Raw genomic sequence first — 20,309 nt, 5'->3', positions numbered from 1 at the left:
AATGACATTAGCAGACATCGCGGATCTATGTATCGGTCGTCCATCTGCGAAGGCCTGGAAATGTCCACCGAAAAAAGTATTTGGTTCACCACCCAGTGAGTGGCGCCACTGTATGCTGTGCAATCAAATGCCCGCCTTATCTATTTGTTGATTCGCAAATGTTCGCAGGAAGATGCCGAAATGACCTTTGATCCTGAAACCGGTTCGGGTCTGCCGCATTTCTAGCAAGTGTTGTGTGCATCAGTGACGGGCCAAATTTCGCTCTATTGACATGGTTTCGTTAGCTGACCTCCTAACGTGAGAAATGAACTATTCGGGCGACTTCGCAAGCTGGCGCACGAGCGCATGCACCTCTCCTTCTTGCATTGGGCGATAGCTGTGTACAGCACGCGGGATTAGACCCGTCTGCAGCGGTCTACGATATTTCTTGAGCCGAGGATGGTTTACTGATATGCTGCATACAGCAAGCTTCCTTCCGGAAGCTTCATGTACAGCATGCCATCGGCCGGTCATAGTAGACAGCCGAGCGGTTTGTCGAGCAAATCGAGAGTTGTCTGCAATGAATACAGGATGGTATCTTCCGGCCGTAGATATGGAAGTACACAAGAGGAATCTGTCCGAGGTGAGTGGAATCTACGTTAAGGGGTTTCGCGGTCGCATACCATATTCTTGCGCCCATTTCACATGCGTCAACTAAGGCTTGGTGGCTGGAAGCTGACGAGCATCAATTGCCGACCCAAAAAGTGGGCTTCTGACCAGGAAGAAGCGGAAGACGTGGGTACGACGTTTTGTACACGACTATGGCTACAAGCGAGAGCAGCAGGGGCACCGCTACCGAAGTCAGATACATGATGTAAGTCACCTTCGTGGCAATTGATGGACAATAAGAAGCGCCGATTCGTAGCGGCCTCGTAGAACGAGCACAGCAGCAGTTCTGATGACGACGTTCTGGATGAAGTGACCGTGCAAGCATCAGGCGTACACCTTTGGCTGTATCAGAGCATATGAGGAACAGCAAGTCGAAACACCAATACGAGAACCGTTCGCGCGGAAGTGCCCGCCCAGCCTCGGTGCTCCCCACCGCGAGCTCGGGGTCTCCGAACCGCTCTATCGTTTCAAACTCCTGCGACAGCCGCTTGCCCAAGCCTTCCGAGATCGATTTTGGTGAGGGCGGGAGGTAGTTGTCTTCATCGCGCAGCCGGCTGCCCTGGTGCAGGATCCGCGCGAGCTGCAGAATAAGGTAGTCCGGGATGCAGGCTTCCCCGAGATACGAGATCACGTCGATCTCGAGCGCGGCGAGCAGGGCGAGGTCAAAGTTCTCTTCTTCTTCTTGGACGTCAAGCGGGAAGCTGTCGGCGGGAGAGCTGAAGGATGGTTTCGATCGATCGTTAGCTGAAACGTGAGGATCTCGTCAGTGACGCGGCTCACCAGTCGGCTAAGATGCCTCCTCTGAAGGTGTCAACGATTTGCCGCCATATAGCTTCTCTTCTGTCATCGGGGATGCCTGCTCACGGATGTCAGCCACGGAGCGAAGTGTATGAAACCGATGCTCACTTTCTCCGAGGGCTTGCATCTGTGGTCCACATTCTTTGACGATCTTGAGGAAGCTAGTCGTGGCTGTCTTCCATAGCGGAGGATCTTTACCAAACTTTGACGGCGCAGGGCACTCATATTTCATCTTGATCGGTATGCCGTAAGCCTGCAAGCAAAATTAAGCAATCTCTGGCACGAGATCCACCGCCGGACGCACCGAGAAAATCCTTTCAAGAGTCCCATCGACATACAAAGTGGCCTGGTCCTTGAATCGCATGAACAGATCGACGAGCATCGGCATGACCTTCTTCGATAGCCCGATGTACGTGACCTGTTTAGGACCCATGCGCAGCTGAGCTGAGCGAGCCGGAACCGATGAGGGCTTTGGCTCTGGGATGTCGAACGCTGCAAGGAAGGGCAGGGTCACATATTCTGATAGGTCGCGTAGGACGAGAGATGAGGCTCCTGGTACATTGAGGTCGATGGTATCGATGACCTCCAAGACTGCTCCCTGTTGATACAGTTATATATTGTTTACCTTCCGGAATGACTGCCGTCAGAAGCACATACCTGGACCGGGCTGAGTGCGTCCACATCAGGTCTGAAGTCCTGCGAATCCGGATACGTGAGGACGCCTGCACATGAGCTTAGTGCTACACGTCAAGGACAAGGACAACGCCCGAGACAGCTCACCTTTAAGTATAGCCATCAGCCGCTCAAGCTGTTCTATGGCCCATTCGTGCTTGTGCACCGACTTTGCAACAGATCGCATGCTACGAATGACGTCCACAAACGCCATCAGGCTCTCCTGAGTGAACGGTCTGAAGGTCTCCTTCACCGATGACCGATTGACGGACCCCTCGGAACCGCCCATCTGAACGGCTTCCCCCATCTCATCGCACGCACGCCATACTCTGTCCAATGCAGCCTCGGTTGCATTTGCGGCATCTTCGTTCACGTCGGCCAAGGCCCTAATCGCTTTATCCATACAGCGCACCGCTGTGGCACTCACATCCCGATTGTCATGCAGCCATGAATCCCGGATGCGGCTGACGAAGACGTCCCAGGCATCAGCGAATGACGCCAGTGGCATGATCTTGGAGACGAGGAACTCGTGGAATATGGAGCCGATGGACTGCAATGCGAGGATCTTCGACTCGTCCCACTGTTGATCAGCTGGTATGGGTCCCAAGTGCGCCGGTTCGCCAGATGTGGCTTGTCGCACGCCAGCCGTGATTGCGTCGAGGAGCGGAAACGTGATCTTCCATATGCATGCGTCCCATGTCTCTAGGCTGAGCGTGGCTCCGTAGAGCTGAAGCGTACGGAACAATGTCTGATTAGCGCCAACGCGCACTTCGGGTCGGGCATCCGTGCATAAGCCTAGGATCTCCGTCAAGAGGAACATCCACAATTCACTATACTCCGGCTCCTTGTCCGAGTCTTTGCGCTTGGCCTGTATCGAGTCCGACACACCCCAAAGCAAGCTCTCCGCAGCGGTGAGAGCGATGTTGGTATCTGCCTGTCGACCGAACTGGCCAAGAGTGCTGATGCATAGCCGGAGATGCTCAGGTGAAAGTGATGTCAGAGAATCACAAACCAAAGTCAGCGATTGAAAGGCGATCTTGACTAGCGTGTTGTATCCCTTCTCGCTTGTGTACGTGAGTGGCTGTGGGATTGTCTTTGAAGGCTCAGCCTTTGATGATGCACCTACTACAGTCTCCACAGATAATGATGAGGGAAACGCGGGCCTGCAGACACTGCTCAGCATCTCGAAAATGGTTTCCCATCCTATGACGAGCGTATGTCCAGACGCCTGGAGGATCTGGTGAAGAGTCTCAAATCCCATCCGGCGCACCTCGATGGTCGAACTGTTCATCGCGATCCCGTCCGATATCACTTGTTGAGCAAGTACGTCCAATACGCGTCATTGTACTTTGGGCTGCAGGTCACCGGTGGTAGACAGATTTCTGGGAACCACGACGAGTATGTCATCGAGAACACGGGCAGCTTGGACGCGCACAGAACCAGGGGCAGTATGATTAAGAATGACAGATAAGAGATGTTCGGTGATAGGATCCCAGGCGACCTCGGGGGATCTATAGATGAGGCGATGAATGTTTAGAGTAGCTATTCCGCCCAGTTTGCTGATCCCAAAGTCGCCAGAGAGCTATAAATAACCAAGTAAGTACACGTCACTCGCGCATGAAAGAGTAATTACCGGAGTCCGGAGCATCTGGAGCCCGCTAACCCTTCTGCGATGTGCCGAGTCGGAAGGTGGAGACAAAGTAGGACTGCTCGCCACATCATCTACTGATTCAGAGTCACGAACCAACGTTTCGTTGTTCGACGATTGCATCTCAACCATTGCTGCGCTGAGTTTGCAAAGAGCATTGACAAAGTCCCGGAACGCATCATCATCGAGATTCTTCGACGCATCAAAAAGGCGCTGAATCGCATGCTGCATGCTCTCCGGATCCAGATCAGCCAAAAGTGGGTGAGTGGGTTGCACTTGGCCCTGACTGCCACCTGAACCGCCAGCCGATGGCGATTGTGAACTACCTAATGAGCCTGTGCGGGCCACGGGCAACACGCCAGACCCTGGTCCGATAGTGGCACGTTTCGACGCAGATGGACGACCACCCTTCACCGACAGGACATCATCCGCGTTTTGAAGCACTTCCAATATGTTCAGCCAGCTATCGCCCAGACTACCAGCAAGGAACAGCGCGCTGCTAACGAGTACCTTAAGGCAAGCCATGTTGCGCTCGGAGAATCCTGGAGGTGTCGAAGGTGCAGATCCTGTAAGAGCGAGGCCAAGATTCTCTGAGAATGTACTGGCAGTGCTCCGAGGAGTGATGGGATCGCCATGTATTGAAAGGTGCGGGTAAGCGTCTAGGCTCGACAAGACCCCGATGGGGATCGCCAGATGTGCGAGACTCGTGAAGAAGGCGTCGCGAGGTGTAGAAAGCCCGAGCATGCCTGAGACCGTAGTGAGCGCTTGGTAGCTTGCTAGGACGTCTACGAAGAGTTCGTCGGAGAGATTGGTCGAGATCAGGAAGGAGAGCGCTGCAAGAAGTGCAGGCCATCCGCTCTCTACCATGTCGTGGACGGTGCGAAGTGGTTTCGCGTATGGTTCCTCGGTGGGAATTGCGTCAATGTTCAGCGCAGGGGGTGCACGCATGACAGGCTCTCCTGCAGCGCGGGGACGCTGAAGCATAATCGTGTTTTACAGAGGCCTTGTGAACGCCGAGAAACCCTCGCAAAGTGCGACGAGACACTGAACTCCGAGCAGATAGATGTACGGTTCTGGGATCCCCGGGGAATCCGCTTTGTCAAGTTGATCGATGCTGTAACGTTTTATGCCACATTAGTCCCCGCTCAATAGGTCGTTGCTTACTCGCACAACCCACCATTGCAGCTTCATCGCTGATTCTTGCATACTGAGCCCAACCTCAGAGCCCATCATGCTTGCAACATCTGATACCGTAGCGCTCGCAGCATTTGCCACCATTCCAGCCACACCCCCAACATCCAAGCCATATGCACTAAGATCTGAACTTGACCCACTGCCTGTAGGCACGCCGACACCGTACATCTCTGTGCACACTCCAAGAAGGTCGGGCTTCTCGGTCACGAGGCGCTTCAGGGCTGTGACGAGGGATGTGAAGATTTTCGAGCCCTCAGCCTCTGCGTCGTAACGTTCCCAGATCTTACGCATCAGCTCGGCATCACTGCAAAGTCTACGAGACAGTTGAGCATCAGTAGTCGATTACCTGGGCAGTCAACTCACCCTCTCATCACCTCCATTGAGAGTACACGCATCCACAAAGGACGCGGCCCATGTGGGTGAGCGTGATCGATCTGGTCTCCATCGGTCCCGTCTGCACTCACAATCCTGATGAGCAGCATGAGGAAGACCTCGGACTCACTCTTGAGCTCGAGGGAGAACTGCTTTGGCAGCAGGAAAACATACTCGCGTCGCACGCAGGGTGAGGGGAAAGTTTGGACGGTCCGATAGAGCTTTGAGCAGTAAAAGAGAAAGATGGTGCTGTAGGAATTGTAGAAGCTCGTCATGCTGCAAGGATTTAAATCACTGCTTCTCTATAAGAAATCGCACAACAAATATCTTTCGAAACAGATCGTGATAGTTGGTCAGCACGCTCTCGATGAGCTCCAGCGCAAACGTCTTTCGTAGCACATTCGGCTTCAAAAAGTGCGGATGTTCAGCGTCCGCTAGCAAGCACAGGTCCTGGAATACAGCAAAGGCATCGAGAGCAGATGGGCCGAGAGCCTTGGTCTTGCCATTCGGAAGAGTAGTCTCCGTCATTGAGCTGACTTCAACCTCGTCTCGGTGGTCTTCGTCCACGACTTTGTCCACGACAAACATAACCAATTGTCGGAGAGTCGCGGCAGCGGTTGACGTCACGACCGCTATGCGCGATTCCTGGAGCTTGAAGCATAGCAGGAGAGCCTACGTTGACTTGTCAGTTGTGTCTATGCTTCCGCATTTCGCGGGTACACACGTCACCCAGTAGTTCGCTATGAACAGCCAGGAAATTGGTGATGAGCGAGAGGAGGGTTTGTAGTATGCGCAGCTGTATGTCGACTCCCTGGTTCACGCAGTCGTTCATAGTAGTGACGATGAGCGGTACGGTGCTCTGCGGTACCGCCTTCAGCGCAATGAGGCGTTGAAGCGACCCTAGGGAAATAGCGACGACTTTGGCATTCTTTGTGGCGCATCCCATGAAGACGGGACGGAGGAGATCGTCGGATTGAGGTCCATCTATCAACGAGAAATGAGATCACCCTGCCTCCGGCGAAACTAGCATCATACCTGACGCTAAATGGATAGTGGCCTGTTCTGGTGATGAGCGTAGGATAGCAAGGGATTTCTCTGCAGCCTGAACTAAGTCCAAGATGTAATCAGCAACGTGGACGCGATCTACAGTCGGAAGTCGCAGCAGTGAATCAGATAAATACCTCGCGGACGTCGGGGTGCTTCCGGCGCGTCTCACTAGCGAGCGACTAGACAAAAGGGACCCGGTTAAATGTACAGTATGTGCCCCGCGAAATCCGACGCACCTGCAGCTCCGTTACCAGAAATGTGAGGGAACTCATGGTATCCGGTCTTAACGCGTACAAGTTACCGCGAGCAGATCAGCACTGTCGGCAGAAGTGATCTTGTCCGCACGCCTTTCACGATTAGCCTACTGATTGTAATTTTAGCTTTCATGCGCGATGGACCGCTGGATGTAGCGAACAAACTGAAGGTGGCCGCCGCCCACCAGCAATGACGACTTATCGACCGTTATCCCCCTATTTGCAAATTCAGGATGCGACGTAACAGCCCATAATTCAACCTAACTTAATACGTGACATTTCCTCCCTAACGTTCGACTCCCCGAACGATAGACGACGCTCTCGATTCTCCTCCATCATCTCACTCCCACAATGCCAGCGGAAGTGGAGGAAGTGGCTTGCGACTCGTTCTCCCATTCCTCAAGACAGTACAGGCATTAAAGAACAGGAAAGGCCGGAAAAGCCTCAACAGTCCATACGATGACGGCAAGGTGCAGAAGATCCCTCGGCCGCCAAAGCTCGAGCCGCTGAAGGAGGTGCTCACAAAGCTCATTGCGAAGATCAAAAAGTCAGTATGCTGCGCATAGCTCTCAGGCTATATTCTGAATTTTTGGGATATTAGGAAAGATGACTATGCATTTTTCTTGCAACCAGTGGATGTCTCGCAGGTCCCTGGCTACATGGATGTGATCCAACGACCTATGGATCTAGGCACGGTGTCTCACAAAGTACAGCGCGGAAGATATCGATCACTGGAGGAGTTTGCGGTGCGTAGTGTACAATTTCTTGTCATTAACGTTTCTGAATTCTCCACAGGACGACATCCGCCTGGTCACCACGAACGCCAAGACATTCAACCCGCCCGGCACGATCTACCACACAGAAGCGGAGAAGATCGAGGCCTTTGCGCTCGAGCACATCGCAAAGGCGTCCGCCAGCGTGATCAAGTACGAGACGGATTGGACTATCGAGATCGAGGGGGACCACGACGCGCAGGACAAGGGCACGCCGATGGACGTCGACGACGGGACATCCACTGCGTCTGCACCCACTTCCGTTACTGCATCAACCAGCGCACATCCCCGCCGGCGGGCCGCCGCAGCGGCAGGTACACGGAAACTGCCAGGCGCGCTGTCGGAGACCCTCGAGGATGACGGTGGACTGCCTGGTGCGAAGGATGGCCTGGGCGCGTTCCCGCCTGGCTCGGACTGGGCAGAATTGATGCTGGCACTTAAGCTGCGAGGTGGGTGGCCTTCCGCTCACAAGTGACTGATTGCTCATTAGCCGTACAGGCAAGCGACACAGAACAAAGAAGGAGCGCCTGCGGATGGAGAAGGGAGGCCCGCCGTATCGAGCAGACGGCAGTCTCGACTATGCTGAACGGGAGCAGCATACATCCTATATAATGTGAGAAAAGCTAACACCTCGCAGTGGACAACCCATTTTCTGTCCTCTCCTTCTTTGCCCCCGAGTCTCCTTCACGACCGCTTCTCACCCCCCTCTTCCCCACTTTCCGACCCTCCGATCGTCCTGGCGCACCCTATCCGTCCAGGTGAACCTCCCTGCTTCGCCCACCGCACCGGTCCCTGTCCCTTCCACACTGAAGATCTCCGCCAGGTCCCGCACACGCGCGACCCGGCGACACTGGACGATCATCCGTAATGCGCCTGCGCGCAGCCGCGCGCGCGAGCGGGACAACGAAGGCGAGTCTTCGCCTGGCCGGGAGCCTGTGGCGGTGGACTTTGGCGTGTACGCGACGCTGATGGGTGAGCTCGCGAAGCAGAGGCAGGTCAAGGACGTAGCGAAGGAGTTCGACTCAGAGGAGAAGGTGTGTGAGGCAATACGGGAGAGTATCGAGGCGAGCACGATAGAAGGCTATACAAGGGATGTGCAGATGGGTGGTGGGGAGGGTGCAGAAGAAGAGTACTGGAGGGGCAAGGGCGCGGAGGCGGAGGAGTATCTGCGGGACGTTGTCTACGGAGGTGTAGACGGACTTGCGTACGTGCGGAGTCTCACAGAGTTCGTCAGACCGTCCGAGGACCTCGTAAGCTTCTTCTTGATTTGGTGTCCTAGGCACTGACGAAGTGGCTCGTGCAGGAGGAGACGAGCAAGCCACTGAACACCGCTCTAGGTATGCCGCTCGCCGCGTACGTCGACACGCACATCCTCGAGCCGCTCACCGACGGGCGGCATCGGCTCCTCCGCGAGGCTGCACGCCGGCTGGACGACCCTACCTTCCACGCATCGTCGCACGTCCTCTTACAGCTATCCCTTTCCGCGCACCTCTACCTTCACATCGCGCATGACCTCTCAAGCTGCAGCACGCTTTGGGCACGCAGATCGACATGAGGCCCTTGATTCGCGCGCCAGAGGAGCTCTACCCGTCGAGGAGGCGTGGGATGGGCGTGCGGTGATCGAGGCGAGGAGACAGGCGCAGGAGGAGGAGCGCGCGGCGAGTTCGGGCAGCGCGATGGAGTACTTGCAGTATGCGATCGAGCAGAATGAGGAGGGCGTGACGGCGGGGATGGGGACGGAGACGCAGGAGGACGCGGCGCTGCTGCAATACATACTCGATCGCTCGGCGGATGCGATTGATGAGATCGCGGGGCAGCGTGGGGGCGCGGGCGCCGGGAAGGTGGAGAGCGGGGGCGCGTCGATGAAGGGTGCGATGGAGGAGCCGGCGATGACAATGAAGAAGGAGAGCGGAGAAGAGGAGGATCCGAGGATGAGGCAGCTTCGGCTGAACCTCCTCGCGCTGGCGAAGCGCGCACCGCTGGACCAGATCGCAAAGCTCCCGCCGGAGCTGGTGCCGGAGCGCCTGCGTACGGTCGTGCCTACTATCGATTCGTGAACTGATCGGTGTATGCTATGTACGTCGTGACGTAGAGCTCTGGCTTGTTATTCTTACGGTCCGTTTGTCATAGAGCTGCAGGATGTCATGTATTCATGGTCGGCACACATCTGCATGTACGCGTTGTGCCGAGTGTATCAGCTGCGGTGCCGGCGCAATGCACACAATGTATGGCATGTATGGCGTTGATCGATAATGATCATGATCGTTTCGCGCTGCCCTCTAGCTTGCGGTGCACCTCTGCTTCTCATGAAGGCACATTAACCGTCATCAATGAGTTCGCTACCGTACGGAAAGGTGTAAAGTTCCTCTCATTTCAAGATGTTTGCATGTTCATATGATGACCGGAAGATCATTTTCATTTCGAAGGTGGACAGCTGTTCTGCAGAAACAGCGCAGGAGAGGTGTAAAGTTTGCCACGATGAAGGCAGTGGACAACCTCACATCCGATCCTACTATTTTATTTTCCCGTTGTCCAAGTTACGGCCGTCTTTCCCATACAACATTCAGTTCAAGTACTATACGCGCACTTCACATCATTGAATTTTGACCTCCTCATCGCACCGCTTAAGACACGTTGGGAACATCATCCTCCACGAGGCTATCGCCTCGCACACAAATCTCACCCGCTCCGCACACGCACACGCATCAAACATATCTCCCAACAACAAACCACAGCACGAAACGATTCCGAAAACACCAGCGCCGAGCATCATAAATCACATTACCAACGACATATACACTTTTACACGTACATATAAGCAAACGCTATAGATCTAAGCATCTCACCGTCTATACATCATGCCAGCCAACCGCCAACAAGACTTTACTGAACGCGATCCCACTGCCTCATAGACGAATACCCATCATAATCTATCCCAAAACCATCAGCGCCTCCTCACACACCGACAACATCCCAATCCCAAGCCAGCAGGATCAAGACCGACAGCACTCACCAAAACTCCTCCCAGCATCACACGCACACCGCCCACGCGCCCACTTACCAGGCCCGCGCGGACAATGCGTATACGGATTATGCTCGTACCCAATCTCGTCAAAAAACTGGATCTGGTCTTTCCGCGCGAACAGCGCCGCTGCGATGCTGTGTACCGGTGCGTCGCCCCAGCGCTAGCGGACGCCATGACAAGCAAGATGTTGGTTCAGTGAGAGTCAGCATGTCAAGGAGGGATAGGGAAAGGTGGGATGATGCGCGTACCTCGTAGTTGAACCCGCCCTTGGAGTCCAAGAAATCAAAGTATTTCGAATAGGCCTCTCCGCGCCAAAGGTCCATGCTCGCGATCTCAAAGTTGCTCCAAACTGTCCGCCCAACGTCGTCACCAAAGATCAAAGACAGACTCAGACGCGAGACGAGCGGGCTTGCAAGGGCAGAGGTTGTACGTGTTCCCGTTGTTATCGGAGAGATAGCCCATCGCGTTGTTCGGAGAGACGTACTCGGGGTGCAGACGCGTGAACTCTAGTGGCGCGTGTCGGGTCAGTCGTGCGGACAGATAGGGAAGCGGGGAAGATCGCAACCTTGATGGTCTCCCAGAGCGTCGGGATCGTCGCCTCATATTCATACATGGTGATCGTGAAGCCTGAGATGCAGATCGGCTCGTCAGCCGCCTTCTCCATGTCCTGCTCTGCATACAAATCTGAGCTGCGCGCCGTAGATTTTGTCATTGTCCTCCATATACGCGAACGGGTCAAACTCGATGTCACAGTGGAAGTGCACGTCGGGCCTACACGCACGACCACTTCACTGAGACGGGTACAACACAACATGTGAGGGGGGCGACGCACTCGACTTGCCAGGACCACTTGTACTGCTGCAGGAGCGGGTGACGGTAAAAGAACTACACGGGGGATGGTCAGGCGACGGGAGTTGAGGGTGGAGAGCGGGCTCGACGCACCCCTGAGTTGAAGCGGCACATTACCTGCGTCGCATTAACTCACCTCCCCGACGTGAACAGCATCAGAACAGTACTCACGAGACACTCCCTGCAGGATGGATATGTTAGTATCATGCGGCACGTGGAAAGAGGGTAGTGCACGCACCGACATAGATAATGTTGTTCTCCACCATCTTGTCCCTGCTCTCCCGCGCCCTGTCCTCGTCGATCCAGTCAGGCTGGACCCAATGCTCGCGCGGAACCAAGCCAAACAACACAGGGCCCGACACGACGTTGCTTATCCGTCTACCCGCTGACCGTCAGCACCAGACGCAACGAGCCTCAACAATCGCGCACCTCCTGAACTAATCCGAAAACTCCTCGTCGTTCAGAAACACCCAGGGGTAGCGACACCGACGGTTGAACCTGTCCTCCAGCTCGCGCACGCTGCGCATCGCCCCGTCGAGGTCGCTATTCCGCGCGAGCATGAGCATCGTCGCATTCGCGCGCCGGGTGACGTTGTACGGCGTCGGCTCGAGCTCATGGTAGAAATACTCGTCGGGGATGCTGTCGAGCGCGTCGTTGGAGCCCCACGAGAGTTTGGCGGCTGTTTGTGAGAGGGACGTGGCACGACCGTAGTCCTCGTGGGTGAAGCTCAGGATGGAGTGGATGCCGAGCTGTGGGAGGCGCAGCCAGGGTGTCAGCCACGAGAGCAGTAGCAGGGACAGCGGAGCCGGAGACGCACGACGAGAAGGAGGACGAGGAGCACGTAGCGCGTGGACGTTGTTAGCTTTAGCAGCATCGTGCTATTTCGAGTGGTCGCGACCGGCGGACACGGTTACGGCGCTTCGGCGGTGCGGAGGATCGGCAGATTTGGGCAACGTGGTGGAAACCAGAGGACGTGGAAGAGTCAAAGACAATGAGATGGACCCAAGTGCGAATCGATGAAAGCCACTGGCAGGACGAGAGAGGACAGCCACCGACGCGCCCGCCGCTGCTGCGCACCCGTCCGCCGTCATGGAAATAACCTCATCACATCGCGGATAAGGACAAGCGCCCATATTGCGCCACCACGTCTTGAACGTCCGAGCTGTGAGGTTAGCAATTGATGCCTCCCCACACACTCGCGGAGAACTCACTAGACAATATGTCAAAATGTGCATCTACAGATCTAGATAACTTCTCCGTGCTTTTATACGCTAAAAATGCTCGCATAGCGGACACGCTGAGCTACAGTTGAAGAATCCGTCGCAGAGGCAGAGAACGAGGTCAATCTGGGGGGAAAGCATGACTAGACGTAGAGCGTGGAGACGATATCTTATATATGCGCGAACAATAAGGTTCCGATCACGGAAGGACATGACAGCTTTCGTTCTTGCACCGTGGCCACTGCGAGAAGTCCAAATTGGGCAGAGGCATTGCCTTACATGGAATGCTATGATGGTGGCGGCACCATTGTCCAGGGAATTTCCGACAGGTTGTTAACGTTCAACTGCTCATCTCAAACAGGCATGGGAGAGCCTCTGGTCCACTCTGATGATTACCAAGTGAACAGCGAATGCAACTGCGACCATTTTGGCAAGCCTACTAAACGAGAATTGACATGAGACCGCGAGATCCGGTCCTCTCATGATAAAAAACAACGTAGGTGCATATATATCACTTCGGATGTTCGTATAGAGCTTGCCTCAGCTTCATGATGTGCACCTCAAGAGGCTTCGAAGCAACTGAATCCGTTGTCTGCGTTGAAGGCGGCGGCATAAACATAAACCATAGACTGCACAGAGATTCCAGAAAATGATCGTCATTTTGGAAGGCAGGAAAGTCTTTATTTCCCATGCCATAGTGCAGGGTACAAAATGGTGATCCTTCAAATGCGCTTGCTGATGAGTGTCATCACGACCAATCGATCCTCCTGCCAGCTTGTACAGACTTAATCCCTGAACGTTTCCAGGCTCGTCCTAAAGGCTTCTTTTCCACCTCACCCCATCCATGATCGATGTGCGATGCGCAACGTTCTTCTGTATCGTCAAACCACATAGAAAGGAAACCAGCCGAAACTCGAAAAAAGACTACAGAGTCTCCGCCACCTCGCCGTCCTCTCAGCCCGAGGCCACAGTTGCCAACAACTCCGGAGAACGCACGATGATTCGACAACGGAACGGCTTAACATGGCTGCACCGATAATCGCGAGTCGGTGGTCAGCACTTGCATTATATCGATATTGCATATGAATCGTGCGAACCTTGTGACTGTTGAAGTGAACGCGACCGGCGGCTCGACTTCTCTGCCATTCTCGTCCACCGCTTTCGAGATGTTGAACGTGCGAGGATGCACGAGATCACGAGAAACGCGGAGCTCTCAGCGAAATGAGATCCTAGAACCACACGTGCGTGCCTGCGTGGGTACTTCCCACATCCCGACATGATATATTATATGATAGTCGGACGGTACCTGGACAGACGCTACATCCGAATCCAAAGACAGATTTGCGTGGGTCAAGTTGCGGTTCGTGGAGCTCGTCTGCAAGGAATCGTTCGGGCTTGAAGGCGAACGGGTCCGGGCAAGTCTTGGGATCGTGTGCGATGGCCCTGACCATCGGTCGATTATCAACCAAACATAATCGAGGATCGATGCGCATGGAGGTGCTCACCACACATTCGCATGTGCCACAGTTCCCTTGGGGATCCAACACCCTTGATAGACATTGTCTTCCGTCACTCTATCACTCTATGAGGCAAAGCTAGCGCACCAGTAAGGATCGCACTACATCCAAGGCTCGTATGGCAACTCGCCTAGTGGTGCCACCGGGGCCCATCGCATCACCTCCTTTATGAGCGCCCCCACATAAGGCAGACTCTCCTGGTCATCCACGGTCGGCAGCCTGCCAGCACCCACGACGCGAGCAATTTCTGTCTGCGCACGCTTTTGCGCCTCTGGGTTGAGCACCATCAAAAGGACGAACGCTGTGAGCAGCCCGACGACCTGGACGATGTTCTGAGACGGTTAGTAACGTTGAGAGGCAAAGTGCGCACGGTATCAGCCCCGCCGGCGTACAACGCGCTACTACACCACTTGATGATGTCCTCCTCTTCTGCGTCCGGGATCGTACCGCCTTCTGGTCGGAGGTTCAGCGACGTGAATGACTCGACGTACTTGCCGGATTCCTGGGGGATAGAAAGGATTTATGAGGATGAGGGAGCATGGCGTACGGTTGTTAGTGCTAACTGACTATTTGCTGCTTTGCCATCAGCAAAAGTGCAAAAACGTTAAAGTAGATTTTAAGGTTCTTAGAAACCTCTGAGTATATTAGGGGGGATTATCACGGTCTATAACGCGTTATAAACTCTTGTAAACTGTCTTTCACAATTATCAACCTCGTAATTCTTATTTTTCTAAGCAATTTGCACTGATCAAATCCAAGAATCACATAGGATTGCAATGTCCGCACCGGATAGATTACAAGCGCGGCCAATTTACTTCAAGCTCGCTCTCCCCCAAAGCAATATTCATGCGAGCCAATTTCAAGTCTAAATAATCGAACTCAATGTGAACGCATATAGGCGCCTCGAGACAGACTGCAACTTGTTTCTTTTTATGTTCTGGGTCACCGTTCTCATACTATGGCATCCTCTGTGTGTTCCACTGTCACATACTACACCCCCTGCCTACCCTGCCTATTTCAGCCTACGTTGATGACCACGGCGACTTGAGCCCGGGACGCCGGGTCATTTCTTGCAGGTTTTGTATTGGCTGGTGCATCCTCATCGAAATCCCTACCTCCGCGCGCGCTCTGTCCACCCTTCATGAAGCTCATAATGAGCAAGGACAACATCCTCTCGACCTCAAAGTCAAGCCCGTCATGATGAATGCATTATTTCCCAACAGACCACACCTTTCCTCCTGTACGTGCTCACGGAAATCATTGTTTTCGTGTAACGTTTTATAGGAACGTGTATGCACGACTCGGATCGCGCCCTCCCCTCGCTGTCACTTCTCCCATCTTGGCTTCTATGCAGCTGCTTCTTTCGTCACAAGCATGCTTATGGCTCATAACATGGAGCATTGAGGATCTCACCAGAGGGGCGAAAGGGAAGGGCATCACTTTCTTTGCTGCCATGCAGGGCAACCATGGTCGAGCCGTGGCGAGGATGGCGAGGCTGCTGGGAATAGTGGTGAGTCTTCATTGCAGGATGTTCTCTTCACTCGCATTGCCAATTCTCCAGGACGGCATTGACGTAAGTCTGTATGCTGGCAGCATGGTTACAGGAGAACGCATTGCAGCTGCAAGCGGATGCAACGTCTTGGGGATGTGGGGCACATGGCCATTGGTGCGTCAATCATGTGATCGCCACCTTAGCCCCCAGCAGAATCCATCGTCGCTTTTTTCCACACCCCCCTGGAGACTTGCACCTTTCTGACCACCTGGCTTCAAGGTTCTGAACACTGCACAATCCCACAAGGTCAAAAGAGTAAGACTGCCACCATTGACTCTAACGGAGGCAAGAGTATGCGCAAAGACAGCGTATATATGCGCAATATAGAGAGGATGCTAATGTAAGTACCTTTCAGGACAATTAGTTGAATATAAGATAAGCTGACGATGTATCGTAGCATTATCAACGCGATGAGACACTTGGTATCATCTGAAGAGATGGCAGTCGAAGTCGGATGTGTCATCGTTCTGGCTGACTTTGTAAGTGTAGCTGTTTAAGTGAAGAGATACATAGAGTCATGCTTACACATCATGTGAGATTGAGAAATGTGCACATAATGCAAGGAGTGACAATGTCCAGAAGGTCAAGATGCATTGTTTGCACTACTGTCCTCATCATCGTCTCATAGCATTCTCATGTAGCTTTTCGCATTTTTTAGCCGTTTTCCAGCTCGCTTACCTATTCTCATGTGTGTACGTGACTAAGGAGCACGACCACAGGTGCCGGATCGAAGTCTGCTCAAGGCATGGCTGGCAGTTCAGAGGGCTCTGACAGCACGGATGGATCCTCATGCAACCATTGGTCCGGTGCTTCAGCAGGAATCATCGAGTTCGAGAACGTCCAATGCACTGAAAGCAACATCTCAGATGATGAAGATTTGCTTGACACTGACGGAAACTAATTTTCTGCAGGTGTTACACCACCCGGGAATGGCTCTGAGATGACATTTTGAAAGCTATCCAGGTGGCTTCCCACGCTCATGCATCCACTAAAGAGGTCGAAAACATACCAGAACTCGCGTGCACTTTTGAGAAAAAGCTTTTTCTAACTAAGATCAAGGTGAATGCCCTCTTTGTGGGCAAACAGGAGCAAAGAAAGTGCTGATCTTGACCCGCTCCAGCATCGGAAAGAGAATTTGGTGCAATGCATATATGTAATGCTTATATCTGTCAAACATGCTCAGGATTGGCTTATCAAGATGTTTCAGGGAATTGTGCAGGGAGGAGTCTTTAAACATGGAAAAGATGGAGAGGTCTTCGTTCCCTTCAAGTTCGGATGCTGCACTGGTAAGGTCTTCTAGGTGCCATTCTCCCCTTGTGCACTCATGTCCCTTCATCATGCTCATATGTGTACTACTAGCTGGAGGAGGCCCGGTGACACAGACGTCCACTGAGGGTGACTGGAAGCACGCACTACATGCAGCAATCGTGCGAGTAATGAAGGAGCGGAAAAAGCTGCAACACGAGAAGAAGGCAAGACGATCGTCTCAGTGAAGAACCCCTTTTCGCCCGAGGTGAGCGTGAATAACAGCGCATCTAAGGGTTAACAGATCAAGAACATTTGCAGCGGGACGAGAAGAACATGAATCTGCACACTTATGTGGCGTTAACCAGACTATAAATGTTTGTATGTATCACATGTCCTCTTTGGATGCACGCCTCGCCCCTGGAGCCAACTTCTTCAAGCTCACGACTGACGATGACGAGGACATCGAGAGTGCCATCTGGCGCATCAACACTTCCACGAGCACGATCATGGCACACTGGGTGATCCTCCTGCTCACCGGCGACGATGCAGTATTTGCTCGCGCTTACATGACGACTCCTGTCGTGGTACGTTTGCCATGCTGCTCACTTCATGAACTTTTATGAAATCAACATGTACTGATGGAAATTCTCGAGCACTCGATTGTTGGTGTGCGCATTCTGGATATATGGAATGAGTAAGTGATACAGAATGACGCATGCACATACTGACGGGTTGATTAGAAACTTATTTGGGAGATCGCTAGTCACCACATGGGGAACACGCTCGAGTGAGGAATGCGCTGGCCCTTCACTCATGGACCAAATTCGTGAGGACCTCAGAAGTTCAGCGTCATGTCTTCTGGCACTTCTGGTCTCTTCCATCATATTCCGTCCCTCTTGACATCTGAGATATCCCACTTGGACGACACTTTCGCACTCAGCTTGCACTATTCTTTGGCCTGCCCTTGACTCGCTCCTCTGCCTCCTTACAATCATGCCTACCTGCTGCTGCCTCGCTCTCTTGAGTTGTGTCTTAGACTTGGAGCACCACATCATTGCACAGACTTTATAAACAATGAGTGTACTCGAGTAGAACTGTAATATATGATATTCTTACAATTATAGGCCGGACCTTATACTCGTCGGAAAAAATCATAAACTATTTTATGCATCCTGAGCATGATTATAATGCGTGATCAGAATGGCCGATCTTACAAGCCATTATAATAATAGAGGGGGTTCTTGTGAAACTCAGAGATCCATTATACTAGTAGGTCAGAATGGTCACAGTAAATAAGATAGGGGGGGTATTAAAGGTATTATAACGGATTATAAACCCTTTATAATCTTTTTGCACTTTTGCTGATGGCCCAGTTGTGCGGGATCGTGTCAATTAAGGCTCCAACATTTCTATCTATTTACTATGTTACATAGTTTTAACTGTTTACTATATCCGTTTATTTACAGTTAGGCCTGTATATAGTAAATAGATGTATATATACAGTATAAATAGTTTTATGATGATATAGAACTATTGAGTGCACAATTGCTAGATTTGACAGCACAACAGTGAGCCAGTTGAAAGTCATAGTGTTGACAAAAGCCACCACTGATAGTTGATCATCATGTAGGCTCATGAACATGAGTTTCTTGTCATTTCTTGTATGACATGAGATTTCCTGGTCATTCCTGGTGCAAGTGTTGACATTGAATGCTTGTTTTCTGCTCACTGTCATGTGCGTGCTGATACGCACAGGTCCTTAAAGGCCTCAACAATCACAGAGGCTGCTCACTTTTTTTTTTTTGATTATAATTTATATACCACTGAAGGTGGTCATAGGTGTGGGTACAGGCAGGTGTCTACGGTGGACTGGGTGCACCCAGGATCGAATACATAGCACGCATATATAGCGTCTCAGTCAGAAGGATACCCCTCAGCCAGGATCCCAGAGAACTAGCGAGAATTTGGTGAAGGCGTCCGTCTCTGCCAGGAATGCCGCGAGTTTGCGCCGGGCGTGTTTAGAGGTGAACAGCTGCTTGAGTCAGATGGGACAGGTTGGGTTGCCAAGATGGCGGCGATGTGAGGCGTAGAGCGGGCAGTGAATGAGCAAATGCTCGCGGGTCTGTATGTTAGCAGTGCGGCACTGGCATTGTGTGGACTCTTCTGCCATGAAGCGATGATAGTAGCTACCGACGTGTCCATGCCCTAGGAGCAACTGGACAAGTCGGCACTCTACAATGTGGGTGTCTTCGTTCTCTTTGAAGTAACGATGTAGGGTGAGAAGGGGCTCGGTCGTGACTGCTGCACGAAAATTGGATGGATGTGCATCTCGACGAAAATTGTGCCTCCACTTATGAAGGGCTCTTTTGCACGCAGTTCTCTTTGCAAACACCAGAGAAGGTGGATGAATGGCAGGGGAGGAAGCACCACGTTTCACAAGATGGTCAACGACTTCATTGCTCAGAAAGCCGGCATGACCTGGAACCCACACAATTTCAATGCGTAGGTCCGGTTGACTTTCGAGCATCATGGTAATCTTCTGAGAGAAGAGGATAGAGTGCAGTTGGCAGTCGTGAGGGCGAAGATCCAGGATGGACTCGACCGCTGCACGATTATCTGAAGCAAAGACCACATGTGTAACATGAGGTCGGGTACGAAGCAGATCCAAGACATTCGCCGCTGTCACAGTATTAGGTGGCACCTTTCTTTTTGCACCATTAAAGTCCTCATTTGAGTGGTTATTCAGACGCCAACCTTCATATTGGTCTCACAAAGTGGATACTTGGACAAACAGCACAATACCACCACATACATTGCAGATATGACTGTGTCTACCATTGGACCACTAAGCGCCCATGATTCAGCCACCCAGTCACGTGACACTGGCCACTTGCCCTATTTGGAAGTTGTCAGGGGTTGGTCATGTGACACCAGGCCACTTGCCCAGAAAGGAACTCATTAGACCATCAAGCTAGCAAGCACCCAATTCGCCACTCAAGATAGTGGCACCACTTTACCACCTAAACCAATAGGCAGGTACCACAACAGAGGATCCCCCTACCAACTGGCATACAGTATAGCCAGGTACAGGATAGGCTAGATCTTCTCACAACCCTATCCAGATGAAGACTGATCGTCACACTCATTATTCTGAGTCTAGACAGATCCTCTTATCTGATGTCGCAACCATTGTGATGTGCCCTGTTGGCCATCACCCATTGGCCCCTCAACAGTGGGCCCACTTACAGGCATTTATCTCATTAGACTAGATAGGATTACCTCGGCGTATCCATGGCCTTTGTAGATAGTTGCTATGGCAAAGCCCAGAACCATTGCCGGTTCTGGCAATATATTCACATGTAGGTATCTGAGGTCTCACAGTAGCACAGTGCCAGGGGCCCTGCCCTACATGTATATAAGCCCATGAGGATCTAAGGGAGGACCTTAGATTCATTATTCTATTGCATGCGGCCTAACAAGCCAATTCACCCC

At 52.6% G+C, this 20,309-nt stretch overlaps 7 protein-coding genes across 7 annotated transcripts; 3 read left to right on the top strand and 4 right to left on the bottom strand.

Annotated features, from left to right (window-relative positions):
- Window positions 1-196: 196 nt before the first annotated feature.
- On the bottom strand, window positions 197-594 carry LAESUDRAFT_216209 (uncharacterized protein). The gene is made up of 2 exons (XM_040901615.1): window positions 290-594; window positions 197-221 (listed from the first exon to the last, which is right to left on the bottom strand). The coding sequence occupies exon 1, from the start codon at window positions 511-513 to the stop codon at window positions 310-312; it is 204 nt and encodes a 67-aa protein (XP_040763549.1). The 5' UTR covers window positions 514-594; the 3' UTR covers window positions 197-221; window positions 290-309.
- Window positions 595-689: 95 nt separating this feature from the next.
- LAESUDRAFT_779842 (uncharacterized protein) lies at window positions 690-6,651 on the bottom strand (the record flags this gene model as incomplete). Its single annotated transcript, XM_040913843.1, has 18 exons — window positions 690-934; window positions 985-1,364; window positions 1,429-1,504; window positions 1,555-1,699; window positions 1,751-2,044; window positions 2,104-2,168; window positions 2,227-3,429; window positions 3,484-3,700; window positions 3,752-4,741; window positions 4,805-4,880; window positions 4,944-5,273; window positions 5,324-5,484; window positions 5,507-5,608; window positions 5,651-6,004; window positions 6,057-6,316; window positions 6,368-6,434; window positions 6,514-6,558; window positions 6,616-6,651. 18 exons carry the CDS (start codon window positions 6,649-6,651, stop codon window positions 690-692), a joined length of 5,046 nt encoding a protein of 1,681 aa, XP_040763548.1.
- A 333-nt stretch (window positions 6,652-6,984) lies between these two features.
- Window positions 6,985-9,463, top strand: LAESUDRAFT_813318 (uncharacterized protein; the record flags this gene model as incomplete). The annotated part of the gene is made up of 7 exons (XM_040914477.1): window positions 6,985-6,996; window positions 7,047-7,180; window positions 7,235-7,379; window positions 7,429-7,855; window positions 7,905-8,019; window positions 8,044-8,656; window positions 8,744-9,463. The coding sequence occupies 7 exons, from the start codon at window positions 6,985-6,987 to the stop codon at window positions 9,461-9,463; spliced, it is 2,166 nt and encodes a 721-aa protein (XP_040763547.1).
- A 763-nt stretch (window positions 9,464-10,226) lies between these two features.
- Window positions 10,227-12,244, bottom strand: LAESUDRAFT_726750 (glycosyltransferase family 15 protein). The gene is made up of 11 exons (XM_040909095.1): window positions 12,098-12,244; window positions 11,719-12,029; window positions 11,523-11,649; window positions 11,374-11,397; window positions 11,264-11,316; window positions 11,129-11,202; window positions 10,997-11,058; window positions 10,833-10,935; window positions 10,680-10,780; window positions 10,420-10,591; window positions 10,227-10,336 (listed from the first exon to the last, which is right to left on the bottom strand). The coding sequence occupies exons 1-11, from the start codon at window positions 12,152-12,154 to the stop codon at window positions 10,290-10,292; spliced, it is 1,131 nt and encodes a 376-aa protein (XP_040763546.1). The 5' UTR covers window positions 12,155-12,244; the 3' UTR covers window positions 10,227-10,289.
- A 1,321-nt stretch (window positions 12,245-13,565) lies between these two features.
- LAESUDRAFT_655239 (cytochrome P450) lies at window positions 13,566-14,519 on the bottom strand (the record flags this gene model as incomplete). The annotated part of the gene is made up of 5 exons (XM_040904543.1): window positions 13,566-13,729; window positions 13,807-13,943; window positions 14,006-14,080; window positions 14,144-14,337; window positions 14,388-14,519. Coding segments are annotated over 5 exons (702 nt in total), but the record flags the coding sequence as incomplete, so codon positions are not given.
- A 2,687-nt stretch (window positions 14,520-17,206) lies between these two features.
- On the top strand, window positions 17,207-17,608 carry LAESUDRAFT_760029 (uncharacterized protein; the record flags this gene model as incomplete). Its single annotated transcript, XM_040912677.1, has 2 exons — window positions 17,207-17,401; window positions 17,558-17,608. 2 exons carry the CDS (start codon window positions 17,207-17,209, stop codon window positions 17,606-17,608), a joined length of 246 nt encoding a protein of 81 aa, XP_040763544.1.
- An 881-nt stretch (window positions 17,609-18,489) lies between these two features.
- LAESUDRAFT_655058 (uncharacterized protein) lies at window positions 18,490-18,714 on the top strand (the record flags this gene model as incomplete). Its single annotated transcript, XM_040904529.1, has 1 exon — window positions 18,490-18,714. A coding segment is annotated over one exon (225 nt), but the record flags the coding sequence as incomplete, so codon positions are not given.
- Window positions 18,715-20,309: the final 1,595 nt, after the last annotated feature.

Source organism: Laetiporus sulphureus (assembly GCF_001632365.1).
Source record: "Laetiporus sulphureus 93-53 unplaced genomic scaffold LAESUscaffold_24, whole genome shotgun sequence".
In the NCBI taxonomy this organism is placed as follows: domain Eukaryota; kingdom Fungi; phylum Basidiomycota; class Agaricomycetes; order Polyporales; family Laetiporaceae; genus Laetiporus; species Laetiporus sulphureus.
Note: the sequence above shows the minus strand (reverse complement) of the source record. Positions and strands in the feature narration are given on the sequence as shown.